This window comes from Lampetra planeri, chromosome 18 (assembly GCF_965212315.1).
Source record: "Lampetra planeri chromosome 18, kcLamPlan1.2.h2, whole genome shotgun sequence".
NCBI lineage: Eukaryota > Metazoa > Chordata > Hyperoartia > Petromyzontiformes > Petromyzontidae > Lampetra > Lampetra planeri.
Genome location: NC_136124.1, coordinates 5,227,824 through 5,247,682, shown reverse-complemented (window position 1 = coordinate 5,247,682; position 19,859 = coordinate 5,227,824). Strand labels below are relative to the sequence as shown.

Genomic DNA, 19,859 nt, shown 5'->3' with positions numbered 1-19,859 from the left:
ATGGTAGGTTTTTACCCTTTTAACTGGTACAAAACTGACACCTTTATTCAAGGCATCATGTTTGCAATGACCACAACACAAGTAGTCAATAAAGCAAACAAAAAGAAGCAACTCTGATAAGGATAATAATATGCACTGTCCTTGAAGTTGATTGGCCCACACCCGAGACGGCTTTCTTTAGAGCCTAGTCCCCATTGGTGTAGGGCCAGATGACACCAGAAGGCGTGCAAATCAAAAACAGTGCAATATCAGAGTATTGAGAGTTCGGGGTAAACATTTACACTATGAGATCTCTTTTACCAGTGGCAAAATATAATGGTAGGTTTTTACCCTTTTAACTGGTACAAAACTGACACCTTTATTCAAGGCATCATGTTTTGAGTTGCACGCCTTCTGGTGTCATCTGGCCCTACACCAATGGGGACTAGGCTCTAAAGAAAGCCGTCTCGGGTGTGGGTCAATCAACTTCAAGGACAGTGCATATTATTATCCTTATCAGAGTTGCTTCTTTTTGTTTGCTTTATTGACTACTTGTGTTGTGGTCATTGCAAACATGATGCCTTGAATAAAGGTGTCAGTTTTGTACCAGTTAAAAGGGTAAAAACCTACCATTATATTTTGCCACTGGTAAAAGAGATCTCATAGTGTAAATGTTTACCCCGAACTCTCAATACTCTGATATTGCACTGTTTTTGAGTTGCACGCCTTCTGGTGTCATCTGGCCCTACACCAATGGGGACTAGGCTCTAAAGAAAGCCGTCTCGGGTGTGGGCCAATCAACTTCAAGGACAGTGCATATTATTATCCTTATCAGAGTTGCTTCTTTTTGTTTGCTTTATTGACTACTTGTGTTGTGGTCATTGCAAACATGATGCCTTGAATAAAGGTGTCAGTTTTGTACCAGTTAAAAGGGTAAAAACCTACCATTAGAGCATGTTTATTTGCATGTTTTGTCACAAGTACAGCATGTGTGGTTAATGCAGACTTGATGCCTTGCAATAGGAATATATTCGGTGTTTGGACATCTGAACACCTGCTTTATTGCCAAAAAGGATTAAGCCTATTCTTAATGTTTCATAACTTTGATATTGGGGTGCCGTGGTGTGAAATCCCTCGCCTGGTATAAAGAACTCCATGGGTTCGATCCCGACCCTGACGCCTGCTATCTATTTGGAGTTTGCGTGTCTCTCCCCGTGGTCGCGTGGATTTTTCTCCGGGTCCTCCGGTTTTTCCCTCCACATTTAAAAGCATGCGTTTACATTATTTAGCTAATATATATTTCCACATAAGCCACTTCGTTATCAATTGTGGCCAGGTCGCTTCTGAAAAAGAGCTATAGAGCTCAGTGGGCCTTTTTTTGATATAATAAAATGAAGTTTAGTTTAATGGAAAAAAGGTCCCATAGATAAATAAAAAAAAAATTCTGTCGCAGGGGGGCAACTATACCCATATACCAACCACTTGACTTCAGAGCCTGAAACCGAGGTGCCTGTTTGACAGCACCGTCAACATCCGCACAATACGGGGGGGAAGACAAAGGTGGTCGAGAATGATGCAAGACGCCGTGCTGTTTGGCGGCCACCCCACTCCCACGGTCGCATTTCCGGCGACCTCACATAACATTTGTTCGCTGTGAGCACTTTGCCCCCCACCCACCCACCCACCCCCGTGCAGCCTATGCCGGCTATTTGGTAAGGGGCGGGATTGTCTCGATGAAGTATTGGGTCATCGGTGGAAAGCTCATTTGTTTGGAATGCAGTTGCTGTAGAATGTGCGCTGGGCACGTATGCAACGTGTGCGCTCGTCGGGAGGGGAAGGACGCCCCCCACCCCATAACCCCCCCATCCCCCTCGACATTGAATATGAAAACTGAGCACCAGTGCCAATCAATTGGCAAGGGTAGAGAGACTCACCCCTGCGGGGCAAGCCACGACTGCGTCTCTGTCACTCTCTGCCATCGCTGGAGGGTTTCGCGCCGTGCATCATTAAAAGCGGGCGGGCAAGCGGGCGGGCGGATTGAGTAGAAAGGAAGGAGAGAGAGAAAACGCTCGCTGCGAATTCGCCGTTGTCCATCACGGGCTCGGTGGACGCTGCCCCGCTCTGGGCTCGACGCCACTCGCGTCAATCGCGCGCAAATCTTTTTTTGTTTCGTGTTCAAATCGAGAATGCACCGGCGCGCCGCGCGTTTTTCTTGCTCCCGAATTTGCCACCGACAAAAAAAATTCACGCCCTCGGTGCACAAAATCCGCTGTTCGCTTCAAGCCTCTTAAAAAAGCCATCGAGTTTCCTGTCGAAATTCATGAACGTGCAATTATTTCATTTAAAAAATATATACGTTTAGATTCGCTAACATGAGGAAAATGCGGCTTATCGGAATAGTACAGTCTTAAGTTTGGTTTGGGCAATTAGGTTGGCCACCCAGGCTGCAAAGCCACGAAAAAGGGCATTGACATTAATAGCCTGTACCCGATTGTATCAACGCGTGACTACAATGGGTAAACACACGAGCCACATCACAGAAAACAAATGACAGCCAACAACAGTGGTGTTGTCACCAGACCGATTTCTTTCAAGGGGCACTGCATTTGTATTTCACCCTGGCCTTCGGCCCTGTCGCAGCTTTAGTTGAGAAACCAGATTACAAAACACAAACATCTTCGCCAAGGTGTACCAACGCACCATTCGATGTCCGTGGTTGGCTACGTACGACGTGCAACATACATACATACAAACCTCCGCCCCCCGCCAATTACGGAGGTGAGCAGACCGACCACGCCGCATAGAAATTAAATGTTTGTGGGGGTGCTGATTTATTTGCTGCGGCACGTATGAGTCTGTTTCTTTCCCCCGCAGCCCGGCGGTCTGGTCAACAGATGGCTTTAGCGGTCCCGCTGAACTGTGAAATGGTGCAGATGGCAGGTCTGCCGAACTGATGAATTTAATGCGCTTCTCAGCCGCGCACTCACCACCAGACTGCTAAACAGTTACGCGTTCAAGTGGAGAGAGATTAAAAAAAACACACAACAAAATGCAGAATAATAAAACAACGATTTCCAAACAGCCTTGAAGCCTTATGGTGCCAAACCGATTGTGTGCAGGTTTCTTTTTTTTTAAACCATCATTTAAATTCCATCAATTACGAAAATTCGCTAAACATAAGTACGAGCCCATTTCGCTTTTATTTAAAACGTGTACAACTTAGTGTTCATACCAACGTCTGATGCAACTCGCAAAGGAAGCAAAGCTCAGCTCCCATGGTGAATAGAATGAACGCGAGCATTGTTCTGCTTTTAAGCGACAGGTTATTCCACATCAGCTCTTTGCTGGGGTCATGTCCCCACATGTCTAAAAACTGCCAGAACGATACTCCACCAACCCTATAATAAACAGTGCACGTCAAAGTCAGCGTAGAATTATGTTTACACACGACGCACAGTAGACTTTGCCTAACTTGTTACAAGCGTAAGTAAAAAAACAGCTCTACAATATATTTTTTCGCCGCGATATATTTCCAAGCGTTCTGTGTGTACAATACACAAACACTGCCCACACAACATCCTTCTGTCCTCTCTCCGCCCCAACGCGCGCTCACTCGGACGGACGGGGCACACAGAGGCTCGCTCAGGGGCAGCGTTAACAGGTTATCTAGCGGTGCCACTCCAAAGCACGTCAAGTCCGCGGTGGCAACCGAGCCAGGGCTAAGTTGCCGTTGAATGTAGAGCGCGGGGGGGGGCGGCCCAGCTGCCCGCCATGGAGTCTCGCTGCTGCATTGCCACATCCGCCGCACCCACTGGCCTGTGTGTGTGTGTGTCCGAGCCCTTTTCTTCTGCAAAGCCGTCGGACCGTCTGTAAAATGGCTCTAGGCTTTTTGAGAGAACAATTTCCTGGTCCATAGTGTGCAGGGTGACATAAAAGACATATTATACATGCACAATGCCTATCCTCTTTCCTCTCCCCCCCCCCCAACCCCCCAACCACCCCATCCTTTGACACAGCAGCAGCAGCTTTTTTTAATTTAAATTTAAAATCTCACGGCGTGGTGGTGGTGGTGGTTCGGTGTAAAATGGCAAGAGGGGCTCCGGGAATGCGCTGGCTAATACGAAGCGTGTACTCGACGCGTCTCAGGGCTTGACCCCAGGTGATTTCTGGAAGTAGCTGGAGATTTTCTTCATCATGATGGTGGGACTCGAAGGCTGGAAGGAAGATAAAAAAGCGATAACGTGTGAGAACGCGTATTACCACCAAACGGTGTGTTTTATACACAGTGGTGCAGTTTAATTTACCTGTCCATTTACCGCCAAGGCACAGAGCAACGTAATTGCCTCGTAGAAACACGGAGATTCATTGATTCGTCAATTAACACTTCTTCCTGCGCACACGAACAGTGCCTCAAAATCCTCATGTCAAAGAATTAATCATTAATTTTGATTTCAATCTTTCACGGCTACAAATATGAATTTGTACTGCAGATTATTTTTTCGGTACAGCCAAAAAAGATCACGGTAAGCATGAATTATTATGGACGCGTACAAACTTATGAAAATGTTTACTTTGGGATAGCAGTCAAAACGACTAAAACACCGCAGATGCAACAGCCAGTACAGATGGGAGAGTACGAACTTGAAAAAGGGTAAAAACGCTATAGATGGACAGTAGAGATGTTACAAACAAGATAACAAAATGAAAAACAATCACTTAATTGTAGTGGGGGGGAGAGATTACTTCGGGGGTAGAATTGAGGGTAGATTTAGAGGGTGTCCTGGACAAAACTCGAAAACCCACAAAAATGCTCCATTGTCCAGAAATCAGGGTTTTGTTGAGAGTAAGACGATTACGTGAATGATTAAGTTCATTGCGTGGCCATCAATAGAAATAAAATACAATCATTAATGTAAACTGCAGATTGTCACGTATGTCGATGAAGCCGTGATAGATTCATCAAATAGAATGTGGGTTGTCATACACACTATTTCCCCGACACTCAATGGTAACATTCCTAATGCTTCACTTCCATAACGTCACCCTGAAACACTTCTCTGTTGGAGCTAATGCCGTTCGCCCATAGCTCCTACAAAAGCCGGTATGGTAAGCAAAGAGGTGACGTGGTAAAAGCACCACTCGGCCACCTTTGTCATCTCAGTGCAGATGTTTGCACACATCAGCAGCAGTTATTACTCATTTAAGGCCGAGTCAACCTAGCGGAGGCTCATACCCAGCAGAGATATTTGCAACCGAGTGGGAATCGGATCCAGGTCACCAGGTTTGCAATGCAGCAAAAAACACACGACACCGCCGCCATGTGAACAAAAGAAAAAAAAAAGACGCGTCTCATCCCACACCGGACAATCGGCTCACCTTGTCTGGCGATAGCGCCATCTCAGCACTGCCCTTGGCTTTGCCACGGAGGCTCCCCGACCGTGCCGTCACCCTTCCCTTGCTCTTCCCTTGCCCCGCTCCCCGAGCCGGCGTCCGGTCGGCGCCCTGGTTCTCTTTGTTCACGCTCTCCGACTCCGGGGGACGGCACGACGAGTCGGCCCGGGGAGAGTGGCGGCCGCTCCCCGTCTTGTCCGTGACGAGGTCAGAGGTCGGCGGCAGCGCGGCCGCCACGCCGACGGACCGCGGGCCGCTCGTGAAGTTCTCGACCCCCGGGACGACCGCGTCCTCGGTCCGCGCGAAGTCCGCGTCGCCGCCCGTCGGGCCTTCGTCAGGCTCGGGCCTCAACCTCTTGCACACTTGGCTGCACAGCTCGCTGCACCTCGCGCCGCTCAAGCAGCTCGAGTCTGCGTCCACGCCGCCCTCGCCGCCGCCGCCGCCCGTCTCCAGGCGGCGCTTGGCCCGCCCGGAGGTGGGTCCAGCGGCGGCGTCACGGCGCGGCCCCGTCCTCTTCCTCTCCGACGAGGCGCCGCCCGCCACCTGCAGCCACCGCGTGATGGAGAGGGTTCGGGAGCCGGGCGAGAGCAACGCGGAACCGCCCGGCGCCGCGGGAGACTGCACGTGGGACAGTGGCGTCCTCGACGTCGGCGTGGCCGGGGCGGCGCGCGACCCCGACGGCCCGGACGGCCCGGACGGTCCGGACGGCGTGCCCGAGGAGGAAGGGGGGGAAAAGGCGCCGAGCGGAGATGCGGAATCGAGCCTGGAGGGCGCGCCGGCCGGGCTCGGGGTCAGCGGAGCGGCCTTCGGGGTGGCGGCCGACTGCAGCGACGACTCGGAGGAGCTTGGGGACGGCAGCGAGGCGGAGGAGCCCAGCACGCAGGCGGCGGGGCGCGGGGACGTGTGCGACGGTGCGTGGCCACCGTGGGACGGCTTGGCAGGAGTGGTGATGGCCTGGCCGTGTGCGCCGCGTTTATCTGTTTTCACGCGACGACAACAACGACACAAACAAAAGACGCAGGGAGGCTTTTAGGGTTTAGTTTGTTGTCCTATCCCCCGCACCTCCGATTAGCAGGGTTGGCTACGTACGGTGCGAAAGAAAGTTCAACATGCACACGTACAACTAGCCGATGACCAGAATCACTCGGAATGCACACGATCTCGTCGTATCTCCGAATCAAAGCGGGGTTTAAGCTTGGACGGTGTTTGAATGGGCACAAACCGTGCATAACAGGCGGGGCAAGGCAAAAACATTAGCCGTACTTCTTTGCTCACCGCCTTTGCTCGGTCGCATTGTGCAGTATGGATAAGTAACTCCCCAAGACATACACGGAGTGTATGCAGTGGATTGCCGAAAGGGCTGTTCATTGTATTTACATTTGGCATCCCGGGGGAAGGCCCACGTGAGCTAGCAAGCTTTAATTCATATGGGGGAAGGGGGACATGAATGACACAGCAGAACATTTAAATTATTCAACAAAGCGACACTAAAACAACAAAACATCTTATAAACAATCTAAAAAAAAAAAACACATTTAGAGCAGCAAACATCCAAGTGAATAAGAATCACCACGGACGCGTCACTGAAATGAAAATAACTTTCCGAGCGTCTTTACACTGCACCGCACGTGGACTAAATGATATTGCCCGTTGTTACACTTCTTCAGTGGAGATGTCGATTTCACTTTTGTAAACGTAGGTTCGCAGGCGAGGTGTAAGGCTCGCACGAGGTGAAGTACGGTTATTCCGAGCGTCACGAAATTATCACGGTTGCTGAATGTTACAATAATAATAATACTTTTATTTTATATCGCTTCATTCATGTTAATAGCATCCCAAAATGCTGTACATTCATTATATATAAGGACTAAATCTCATATATATGGCCACTAACAAGAAATTTTAAACCCTACTACTACAAAGCAAAATCTAAAATGAATCAACAAATTAAGAAACGGCACCAAAACAAAAAGCACAAACAACACAAAAGCTATCACAACAAACATCATCAGTCCAATAGGTTGTACGAGCAGCCACGATCGGTGATGACACAAAGCACGAGCAGTGGAGAATGATGTCACCACAGTGTAGAATTATGTTACAAGTTGTCCGATCGCTTGGGCGCCAGTCAATCGATTTCTTACGCTCATTGCTCCTGGACGCGCGGGCCAGTAGGTCCGATTTCCCTGTGGAGTCCTTGGCCTGGTCAGTCCCACGACTCAGTCGCCAGATCAGCAGCTTGTTGTCGTCCGAGCAGGTCACGATCTAACCGGTGAGACACGCGGGGGGGGGGGGGGGGCACATGTTGACCTTCAGCCGTGTCTATCGTCATTTACGCAGAGATAGGCGTTAGTAAATTCCGCAAACATCCGAGCGCAGGACCTTACGTCAGCCGCATACATTTAGGACATTGTTATTTGCCGCCGTAAGTAAAGTGTAAACGCACATCACAGATGTGGACACGCAGGCAGTTGTTCCCCTCCGCTCCCAGATTTTGGACAGGGAAGGCAAGCCCCGTATTACACACGTGTAGATAGAGAGATCTGGAGATGCTGCTGTGGTGTCACGGTTAGCAAACTTGCAATCCAGAGGTTACCGGTCGAGCTGACGTGTTAAAGTTACCGGTTCGATTCGATTTTCCGGTGTGGCAGTTGAAGCAAAAGTTAATTAATTCCACCCCCCCCTCCGTCACCAAACGATCAGCGGCATGAGTACACCACACAGTTTTGTGATGGACAGGTCACGTGTGGTGGTGTGGTAAAGTGTGGGTCCTCCCACTGCTTCCAAGACAATCGACCGGTTGTGGAAGAGAAAGTCTTAACACCCTCCCAGGAGGAGCTGGATAGAGCAGTGGTGGCCAGCTGGCGTCTCCCGAGCCACATGCAGCTCTTTAATCCACCACATGCAGCTCGATCGGAGGGGCATAACGTAGAATTTGCAACTGCGATAGTACAAAATTACGAATGAAAGTTATATATTATATATATATGTACTTGACTCTTTGCAGAACTCATGGGTACTTTGTGTCTCTTGGTTTGCTACAGGTTGACCACCCCTGCTGCTCTAGAGCTTCCTTCATTGGAGGACTTTCCTCCAGCAGCAAAAGCAGCAACAGCAGAGGTGAGAGAGAGAGAGAGCGTGGTGGTGGCGTGGGTACCTTGGTGAAGTCGGTGGGGCACCAGGCCACGGAGGTGACCTCCTGCGAGTGCCACCGCAGGAGCACGGGCTCGGCCAGCGGATCCGCCACCTGGGGAGGAAGGGCAGGAGCCACACGCTGAGCCTCGCGGACAAAATTAACCCCCCTCAATTGCTAAGCGCTGGACCAAAGGCCTGTAATTCAAAGTGGCCAGCAACAGAGAGCGCTAATGATTACCTATCGGATGAGAATTAGCACGTTCCTCGAGCAAGGTTACAAATCAATGTATTATTATCGCCACAGTGGCGAGATGTTAACTACCTCGCCTGGTATATAGGAGGTTGTGGTTTTGATCCCAACCCTGACAGCTGTATATTTGGAGTATGCATGTTCTCCCCGTGGATTATTCTCCACGTCCTCCGGTTTTTCCCTCCACATTTAGAATCGACATGTGTTCTTGGCTACTATAAATGTCCACGTGATAAGCCACTTCTATGAACTGTCATTTGTGGCTTCTGAAAAAGAGCGATATCACTCACTGGGCCTTACCTGGTAAAATGAAAAATAGAAAAATATCGGCCAAACGCATCCTTCACATTGGCTATGGTACCCAGAGGCATAAAGTTAATGGGAAAAATGCAGTTCGCAGTGTTAAAAAGAGTGACAAGAGAGCGAATGAGCGATGGCGAGAGCGCGCTTGGAGCGAGCCACTGCGTAGAGCAGCATCGACTCTTGACGCAGCCCAGCAATTCCTGGTGCCGGGCGCACAGATCCCACCAGGAGATGGTCGTGTTGGTGGTGGTAGCGGTGCAGGTGGGGGCGGTGTTCGACAGCTTCAGGGTCCCCCCCCCTCACCTTCCAGATGTAGGCAACGTCGTCACTGGAGCCGCTGAGGAGGAACTCCCCGTCGGGGCTCAGGCTGCTCTTCACGTAGAACGACGAGTTAAGGTGACCCCGAAACGTCGCCACTGCCGCGGGAAAAACGAGGCGACACGGGTAAACGAGGGGCGTGCGATGGGAACTCCCCACCACCTACTCTTTCCGCCCGCGGGATTAGGAGATTATTATTTAGAATTGATCTCTCGCGTGGTTACTGACCACTTAAGCTTTGCAGCCACTGAAGGCGCAAAATTCATAACAAATTGCAGGGGGGGGGGGGGGGGAGAGGGTGGGCTTAAAAACAAGAAACGACTCATCGATTAAATATCAACTCTTACGCTCACGACAGATGAATCGAATCAAGCGCGTCAAGAGCCAACACATTTATGAGCGCGACCGTGGGAGGGCCCCCCGCTTACCCGGCGACGTCCTCGCTCCTGCCACGTCGAACATGTACACAGAGTCGTCCGTGCAGTTGGCGAAGAGAAGCGAGGACGAGGCGTTGAGTACGAGGCTCGAGAACCCTGCGAGTACAAACACCGGGGGGCAGGGGCAGAGAAGTCACTCTCGTGCCGGCACCGGCTGGTATCATTTATTTTAAAAATGCAAGTTTTATCCAACCGTACAATCAGTGTCGCAGCGCAGCATCACCCCATGTCACCATCTCTCCCAATCTGCGCTTGCGACAATCGTAACGATACACGCTGTGGGGTTTGCAGTGGGCCTGGGCGCTGTTTGCAGGGGCAGGCCCGTTGTCTCCTGGCGGCGTCACGGGCCACATTGGCCTCGTTTAGAAATTTGACCCACAGGTCACTCAATCCGAATCTACAGAGCGATTATCGCACACCCTACTACGAGAAAAAACTTGCCAAGAGTCGCCTGTAAATGAGTTTGTGAGCCTCAGTGAGGCATTCCTGAATATTAACGTGATGTAGAACGGCCCACAGAAGGAGTTATTACAGAACTACCTCTGAGATTCCTGAAAGTGACCACTTTCATTCACACGACGCCAGAGAAATGTTCATCACATAGTAGACCTGGAGTCAATTATAATTACAATTACAAAGCATTGTTAGCTAAAATGACCATAACATGTTGATGTTTTCATTAAAAATTTTATATTTAAAATTTTAATTGATGCCGCATCTCTCCAACTTCACGCTGGCAGTCAAATTAAATTTCTCAAACTTCATACAAGCTATCAAATCGATATAACTTTAATATTAAGAGGTGAAAATTCTGCAAAATGAAGTGAAAATACAATTATTTTTGTACAATCATTGCCAATTGGGTTGATACCATAAACTCAACGCACTTGATAACCCGGTTTAATCATGGGCGGCTGAAACCCAGATTCAAGGCCAGGATCTCAGCTGCACCATCTCTACACTCTTGCATCTCTATCAAGTCGTTCACACTTTGCCCCGCTGCCCATTATTTCACAACACGGACGAACAGGCGGTCAGAACAACGGACGCACAGGGAGCGCCATCACAGTGCAGGCACGTACCTCTCTTCCGTGAGCTGCTGCCGGGATAGGGGAATGACTGCGCAGGCACGGGTCCCATCCGGTAGCTGGTGTAGTTTTTGCGCATGTCCCAAACCTTTATTATCCTACGAGAACAAAAGGAAAGGAGGGCGAGGGATGCCGGCGATGCAGGAACACTTCCCAGCGTGCGTGTGGAAGCGCCGCGGGCAAGGTGTTGACCTCTCTGCACGTCTTCCAGAAAGACGCACAGACCCTTGTTTATAAACCAGGTAGGAGCCCATTTTGCCTGGGGCGGTGAAGTGGTTCGCACACCTGGCGGCCTGAGTTCCATTCCCCCGCCAGCTATCATCAGCGGCGAGTGATATCTGAATCAGTGCTAAGCAGAGGTCGCAACCGGGTACCCGATACCCATACCCTATCCGATACCCGGCTACCCGTACCCGGCCAGGTACGGTTACGGGTACCCGATTGCGACCCTGGTGCAGCCGGGTACGGGTACGGGTAGGCCGTGAGTCACTGGTGAGTAACCGTTTGTCACTCATTTCGGGTAGGGTACGGGTAGGGTACGGATACCCATTTGCGACCCTGGTGCGGCCGGGTACGGGTACGGGTAAGGAATCAAAACCCGTTTGCGACCTCTGGTGCTAACCATCTTGCACCTGAACGACGTGAAGATTGGCCAAACAAACTCCATGACTGGACACGGCGTGGAGAGGCTTTCATCCGGCAGTGGATTGACAAAGATTTCTAAATTGTTGTTTTAAAAGCCTACTGAGACTAGATTAAAAGACTATTGAACTATAAACTATTTGTATTTTACCAGGTAAGGCCCACTGAGCTAAAAATCTCTTTTTCAGAAGTAACCTGGCCATAAATGGTATCTCAAATAAGTGGCTCATCATGTAGACATTTTCTTAGGTTTTTTCGGTAAAGTCACGTAGAAAGTAAAATAAAATAAAAACAAAAACATGTAGACATTTATGGGGAGCCAAAAACTCCTATGTTTCTAAATGTGGAGGGAAAAACCGGAGGACCCGGGAGAAAAATCCAAGTGACCATGGGGAGAACATGCAAATTCCAAATATACAGGCATCAGGGTTGGGATCGAACCCACGACCTCGTGCATACCAGGCAATGTAGTTAACATCTTGCCTAGACGAACAAACAGTGCTTGGATGAGTGACAACCACACGCAAAGACAGGTGGAGTCGGCGTTGTGAATATTATAGGGCAGTGTAGCAAAATCCATTTATTGTTTTTACTTCACCAACCCACACTGACCAGCATGGTGAGGTATGGTCAAAATAAAACGGCCCTAAGAGGCGCTCATCCAGCAGTGAATTGACAACGGGCTGTACACGAACACGTTCGAGACTGGACGTCTCTCTTTCGAGGATAACCTTTGTTGGCAAAATAAAAACGCGCGTCGGTATTTCCACGCCAGTGTTTTTTTTGTTTTGGTTTCGTGTCGATGGAAATGGCGGGGTCCACTTACCCGTCTACGGCCCCAGAGGAGATGAGAGTTTTTTCGTCCTGGAAAATCACAGCCGTGACGCTCTGCTGGGAGTCCTGGGAAGGGGGGGGGGGGGAGCGGCGATGGAGTCAGCGAGCGCAAAAAATAGTGGCCTAACGAGAACCATACCGGTGCACAGGCGTCTCATTGTCATGCCGATGTCGTCTAAAATTATTTTGCCTCCTTTAAAAGAGAGTTGGCGGTCGAAAACAAGGTTGCGCGTGTGTTTCGCGAAAGAGCTTCATAGCTCACGGCATTCCTCCAGTATAAAGATTCTGATTCTGATTCGCGCCACGAGCGGCGCCAAAGCATGCCGTGGTGACAAAAAGATCGATTCAAGGAATCGCGCGGCGGGCGAACCGTCGCACACGTGCGGTTGACTGGAGGCGCGGTCAATCGAGCGCGCCGCGTGACCACGTGCGCCTAGGTCTCTGGAACGCACCACGGAGGGAGCCATGCCCCGCGGCGTGTTCCGGCGCTTGGGAGTCACGCTGATCTTGGCGGGCGCGTTGTGAGCGCTGCCGATTCTCTTCACCGCGCTGTAGAACCCGTCTGTCGTCGCAAACACGAGCACAAGCGGCACGAATGTCACCCAACGACGCTCGTGCTTAACGGTGCGTTCTCACCCAACCAATGTGCCCTCTTCTCCTGTGTTACTCTCCTGCCTATGAACAAATCGACCTCCCCCTGAATGTGCCCCATTCAATCAGATGTCGGAAAGCCAAGCTGGCTTCGTACCGGTGAGAACTTTGGGAGACTGCCTGGGAATTCCAGATCTCGCAGGATTGGGTTGCACAGGATGGATTCTTGAACCGATGCGAGTCACAATTGTCCCTCCATTATGCGAGCGGGTTCTCTCTGGGTGCTCCATTTCCCCATTATTAACATTCATTAATGGAATTGGGCAAACATCCCATTAAAGGGCAATCCTCAAAACGAGTCAGACTTTTTACATGGATGAAGCCAAGTTTGTAAGCTTTGAGTGACACTCTCTGGTGTATAGAAAGTTTACTCCAGGTACTCCAGTTTCTTCCTACAAGCTGAACATCCATTAATGTAAATGGCCAAACATCCCAATGGAGGACTCTTATGGAAAATAATGTTCGGACTCAATGAGCCTTACCTTGGGTAAATGGGTAAACAATTTGCACAGTAATGACAAAGGTGGCGAGTTTCTGGATGTGTGCCCACCAACGCCGTCCCTTGTTTTGCATTCTCACCCCTTTTGCTGCATCTGATGTCCCAGACCATGATGTTTCCATCTCTTCCTCCCGTGCAAAAGACCGCTAACATCAAGAGGGAACAGGAAAGGGTTAAATAAGCATCAGTTCTCATGAAGCTGTTCATGGGTGCGAACAATGGCAGTGCTGCTACGCAAGTGCTGAGCTTAGTTTCCACTTAATTATGCTTTTTTCTGGATTTGTTATTGCTTTTTTAATGCCATTCCTCCACAAAAACCGTCGATACCACGCGACTTTTCGGGGGGAACTCCAGAAGTTAATCTTTTCATGTGTGGATCTCAATGATCCCAGAGTCTCTAGACATCCTTGCCAAGCTGCTTATATGCTCGAGTAATAATAATCATTCTTTACAGCCTCTGGTCAATGCACTCCTGGATGAAGGCCTCCCCGCGCCGTGTCGGTTATGCAGATTTGTCTGTCTGTACTTCATCACGCTGCTCAGTGCGGGGGGTTAGTGAGGTTGGGAGGGGAGCCCAGGACCGTTTCAGATATCACTCGCCACTAATGTTAGCCGTGCCTTGGAATACATTTTCACACTCCCACCCTGCGATGTCCTGTATCTGCTGCCACTGCCGATGGTCTTGGGCTGCGGTCGTTCTTTTTTGTGAAAGAGCTGCTTAGCTCAACGGGTCTTACCAGCTGCAATAAAATATGAGTCCGAATCTCAGTTCGCTAGGTTCATAATAGCTCAATGCACTAACCACTGCCCCACCGCTCCCTCCCCATGTGCTCTACGCAATGAGAATGCGTGCCGCATAGACATCCATAGGAAATGGCCTGGCACAGCATCCGTGCTGTTAGATTTGCACCTGCGCTCTGGATCTTGGGTTCAATATCCATCAGGGAAGAGAGTGTGCTGGGTGCCTTGCATACCAAGTGCAAGTCTTTTCTGCTTACCGATCCAAGCGGCACATTTATTGATTAATCATTTGCTCAAGAGTAAAGAACGTTCAAACGCACCGACCGCCATAAATCGAGTGCCGCACATGTACGGTTTGTATTTACAGATGACCGCCGTTTGGACACAGATAGGGGGGGGAGGGATTGGGGTGTGGGGATCAGCGCACGTTCCAGGTGGCTGGGGAATTGAGGCTCACCGTGATCAAGCTTTCGAAAATACTTCATAAGGAGCGCAAATCGCTCTTTGTTTTTGTACGGTATTAGTCACCGTCTCTAATGGTTTCCTTGCGTCATTAATCACAATTAATCAGTCGGCGAGGCCAGCGACTGTGCAGTTGTTAGCACGCTGAGCTATGAACCCTGAAATCAAAGTTCACTTCTCATCCACGGCTAACATCGGTGGCGTGCGACGTCCGAACTGCTCCTGAGCCCCCAACTTCACCAACCCGCGCTGACCAGCGGGGTCAAGTGTGGTCACATATACCAACACCTCCCCGCCCCCCACCAATGTTCACACTGTGTGGGGGTGAAAGACTTCAATCAGCAGGAGTGCGACAACAACAATTACAAATGAATCGGGGGACACATTATGTGCGCGCGCAGGACTGCGTTGCGGAAGGAGGCAGTGTTGGCCGTGTGGCGCATACCTTTCTCGCCCTGGCTGAACGCCACCGACTTGAGGCTGCACTGGTGACCTTTGAAGGAACCCAGGGCCTCCCCGGCGCACACGTCCCAAAGCTTGGCCATCTGGTCACCCGAGGCCGTCACCTGCCGGGGATTGGCCGATTAACAAGTGTTGCCTTCACTGCAACCAACGGTCCGTTCTGACGCTAGAAGGGCCGTGCCACGATCCCGGATGTACGTTTACACGCGTGGGGGCATTATACTTTTAAAATATATATTCTCATCATGAGTAATTATTTTAGTGCTTTGACATATCAATGCAATAAACACACACACACATTCATGCCAGACTCATTAGATGTGGGTGTTATGCAAGGCTGCTTCCGAGACGTTTTCTTACGAGTTAACTTTCAGCATCATTGTCAGTATCTTCAGCAGACATTATTCATCCAATGCTGGATGAAGGCCTCCCCAAGCCTTGAGCAGTTTTGCCAAATTTAAGGGGAAAAACTCTCGGTGCTTTTCACTTGTTTACGTGTGGTTCTGTTCTTAAATCCAGCCACTGTTGGTTATTTCGACCTCTGAATATTGCAAGAGGGCCCCCCCGTGTTGCGCATCTATGAATTACTTACGAGCTTAGATTCTCCGGGCATCCAGGCGCAATCGAAGACAGCATTTGAATGAGCCAGCCAAGCTGAAATACAGGCGTAACGAACGGCATGTCAGTTACGGTGACACACACACACACACCACATCAATTCTCGACCTTTACCCCCCCCTCACCCCACCATCCCCTCCAGGGCAGGATTGCCAAGATGAAGAAGAGTAGTGCGGCGAGTACCTTTGAGCACTCTGCTGCCCTTGTGGGGTTTCTCCGTGTCGTAGATCTGCACCACGCCGTCCTCGCTGGGCACGGCCAGCAGGTGGTGGCTACCGGCCTCTGTGCAGACGGAGCGAGTGAAACGTCATCGCACAGGTGGGACTGCAGGGAGGGCAGCACTTGGGCTGCAGCACTCCCCAGTGGTAACACACGGGCATGCGTGGGCTACTGAAAGCTTTTGAATGTATGTAGAACTTCTTCCGCACCGTACGTAGCCGGACGTGCTAATTGGAGGTAGAAGGATAACAAACTAAACAGACGAAGAATAAAGGAGACGCTGCGAATGTCATCGTTACACCGCTGCGAGTTAAGCGCAATAATTAGTGATTAAATTACAAGTGTCAACTTACGTGTTGTTTTTGTATGCTTTAACCGAATGCAGTTGAACGTCTTTTCTTGTCTAAGCGGTCCTTTTATTTGCTAGAAATTTATATTTGTGAAAGCAGTTATAATTGTTTATTTTGTCTGCACGAGCTATTAGTCCACCCAACACACCGGTGTGCTGTACTAGTGACGAATTGGCACGTTCTGTTTACGTGACAACCCTTTCTAGTTGGCTGTGTCGTGTGGTGGCGGGTTTAACGACACATTTATATATTTACACGATCTACGTGTTAAACCGAGTTATTAGTATCCGTTGCGTCTCTGACCGGCAGGTCGGTTGAAGCATACACTCCTTGCAAAAGGTTTCTGTTTAGTGTTTTAACATTTTAACACCTGTTTTATTGCCAGAAAGGGTAAAAGCAATTCTTATACGGTTGAGAACATTCGGTCGCCGTGACGTTTGTCGTATTTTCGCACGTAACAAGGAGGAGGCCGAGAAGATGATCACCTTCGTCTTGCCCCCTCCATAAGTGAGGCTACCTCCTCAAGAAAAGGGGCATTACGGGAGCTGCCTAATTGTGACTGAAGTGAAGTGGAATCCATCACTCGCATCAATGACCAGTGGCTAATAACGCGCTTCTGCGGGAGGCACAAACGGAGTTCAAAATTATTTAGTTTTAGCCATTGAAATGTCACCGAGTCGTGGTTTACCAGTGAGTTGGCCTCGGGTGATCGTGGCCAACCGCGCTAATCGAAGGTGTTGGACAACAAACTAAATACCAAAAGCACTTCTAAAGAAATACCTTTTCAATATAGATAATGTAAAAGCGCATAGCTCCAGTGGCTTGCTAATATCGCAAGGAAGAGCGTTCCAGACGGCCGCAGAAGCGCCTCTGAAAGCGTGCGATGCAGTAACCGTCTTTGCTCCACTACCGGCCAAAAGCCGCTGCTGCTGCGACTTTGAGCGGATTTCGCTTGACGGTTTATGCTCCTTGACGAGATCAGCAAGGTATTGCGGTACGTTTGTGGCACGTTTGTGGCAAGCACTTTGTGTGTAATGAGTGCGACCGTGGCGGGGCAGCAGGCAGGTGATGATGCGACGTTGAGCGTGGAGGAAATCTCTCGATACCTCGCGAGAAGGGGCATGCAAAGGCAGGCACCGGGTCGCCCGCCGTGCCGAACACCTTGTGCTCGTCCGGTGCGCGGCACTCGAATCCCAGCAGCAGGGAGTCGAGGGGACAGCGCGAGGAGGGCCCGACTGGGGTGACAATCACGGGGGTAGAGGGTTGCGTGGGGGCGTCACATCAGCGACCGTCACTCGAGCAGCTGTGCCATGGGTTTGGAAAGCGAACCCGCCGCTTAAGTGCAAGAGAGCGCACGCTCGGCAGAATGCACACGGGTTAATAAGGCTTTAAAGCAATACGAGCGCATGAAAAAAATGCTGCCGTGTTGCTCACAATGCACACTGCTACGATCTGAAGGCTTACAATTAACGAGGCTCGTTATTTATCCGGAAGAAGAAAACAAAACACTTTGTGATTATTGCACGTACGTATGTTGAACTTCTTTCGCACAGTACGTAGCCGAGTCTGGAAAGACTCATCATCTTTGGCGAGTACGCGAATGAGTGTTTGGCGCGCGGGAGGAAACCGGCGTGCAAAAGCTCAAAGCTGCGCACAGATGGATACAAGAATCCATAGCCGGACGTGGCCCAAAACCTACCATGCGTATTATTAAAATGGGCTCCCATCCACATTACACGGTCGTGCGCACATCTCATTGGCTTCCGAGATGGGAATTCGGGGGCATTTTGGTGGGGAATGCGACCGCGCTATATACACACACCGATTAACTGGGTAAAGAGGGGGCTTCGTGCAACACCATGAGAGCTGGCGACAAGCCAGGCGATGAGTGTGAGCAGCAGTGGATGATAGTTCGGTTGCTGATGATGTTTAACACGTAGGCTTTCGCGACCAATATCAACCATAATTACAGGTTTTTTTGGGGTTAGATCACGTACGTATGTGTCGTTAAACCCGCCATCGTCCGACACAGCCAATTGGTTAAGGTTTGTCACGTAAACATTTACAGTGTGTTGGATGTACTCTCCAACACACCGGTCGTGCTGTACCAGTAACGAATTGGCATGTTCTGTTCACGTGACAAAACCTTCCTAATTGGTTGTGTCGGGTGGTGGCGGGGTTTAACGACACATTTATATTTACGCGATCTAACCCCAAAAAACACTCCATTATTGCTGACGATGGTTGTGTGAAGACCAGGGGGGGGGGGGGGTCGCGACCTACGGCCTCCGTGGCCGGCGTGTGGCTCTTTTCAAGGGACCGCTGCTGCTATTAAAAGCGAGTTGTTGTTATCGTTTTTCTTTACGACATTCGAAAAAAGAACGGCTCTTCTTGTTACCCTGGTTAAGACCATGTACGATACAGCGATTTGTTGAATCAACTATCCACAACAACGGAGTTAACCCACGCTCTATGCCCGATTTGCCTGCCACGGGCTAACATCAACAGTGAGTGTTGCCGAATTGTATCTTAACTTGTCTTGACCCCCCCCCACCGTCAATCCGTACCGACCAGTCTGGTGAAACAAAGTCAAACAATCTTGATTTGAAGCTTTCGTGACTGGAGGAATCCATACTCTTTGGTTCTTTCGGTAAAGTCACGTAGGTATAAAAAATTATAATAGATCACGACGTTTCGATCGCAACACAAGCGATCGAAACGTCGTAATCTATTATTATTTTTTCTACCTACATGACTTTACCGAAATAACCAAAGAGTATAGAGTCAAACAAACCACCAAAAACAGACTCGGCCTAGAGAAACCCTCCTCCATTCAGCAGCAGTGGTGATACAAAAGGCTGTAATTTAACTTGTTTAAATAATAAGGGTACAGAACTATACGACAAAAAAACACGAACAATGTAATACTTTGGCAAGTATAATACTACGTATGCGGTGATCGTAGTTGTTCGCATGGCCCGCACTGTACTACAATGCATAGAGCATCATCCACTGCTGGATGGAATCACCATCCTCTTGCAACGCGAGCAGATTTAATCGCTCCATCTCCCCGGCGGTCGTGATCATCCTTCGTGCACGCTTTGCGTTCTTCGAGGGTGCGTTTGTTATATGCACTGCACCGACAGCACAGGAGTTCGTCCCAAGTAATGGCGCGCAGTACAGTCACTCACCTTTGTTCCGCTTCGGGATGTGTCGGTTGTAAACGCTCTCAAACAGCGACCTACGAGCCATTTGCAACAGCGGGGGTCCAGCAGCCACGCAAGAGGAACAGCACGAAACACTTGATCGCCAGAGACGGAGAATCAGACAATTCCCGCGGCCTCAACAACCAAAACTTTACTGCGCAATTGCGCGCAAAATCTTCTCCCGCCTCCTCTAGAAACGCCGCCGGCGATTAACACGCACAAACAAAATCCACTTTCCCGCCACCAAAGTTCCCGCGAATTTCGATAGGCGCTC

General features: G+C 49.9%; 1 protein-coding gene across 1 annotated transcript; it reads right to left on the bottom strand.

Annotated features, from left to right (window-relative positions):
• Nucleotides 1–2,933: 2,933 nt before the first annotated feature.
• Nucleotides 2,934–19,852, bottom strand: DTL (denticleless E3 ubiquitin protein ligase adapter). The gene is made up of 15 exons (XM_078602358.1): nucleotides 19,571–19,852; nucleotides 17,486–17,614; nucleotides 15,994–16,092; nucleotides 15,785–15,846; nucleotides 15,176–15,296; nucleotides 13,608–13,673; nucleotides 12,830–12,939; nucleotides 12,370–12,443; nucleotides 10,896–10,999; nucleotides 9,805–9,909; nucleotides 9,362–9,474; nucleotides 8,528–8,617; nucleotides 7,515–7,635; nucleotides 5,356–6,347; nucleotides 2,934–4,193 (listed from the first exon to the last, which is right to left on the bottom strand). The coding sequence occupies exons 1-15, from the start codon at nucleotides 19,629–19,631 to the stop codon at nucleotides 4,122–4,124; spliced, it is 2,319 nt and encodes a 772-aa protein (XP_078458484.1). The 5' UTR covers nucleotides 19,632–19,852; the 3' UTR covers nucleotides 2,934–4,121.
• Between the last annotated feature and the right edge of the window lie 7 nt (nucleotides 19,853–19,859).

Coding starts and splice junctions, on each gene's coding strand:
- DTL (XM_078602358.1), bottom strand. CDS start 19,631: ATGGCTCGTAGGTCGCTGTTTGAGAGCGTTTACAACCGACACATCCCG. Junction 13,674..15,175: donor GTTCAGCCAGGGCGAGAAAG/GTATGCGCCACA, acceptor TCTTGATGTTAG/CGGTCTTTTGCACGGGAGGA. Junction 12,940..13,607: donor CATCAGATGCAGCAAAAGGG/GTGAGAATGCAA, acceptor TTGCGACGACAG/ACGGGTTCTACAGCGCGGTG.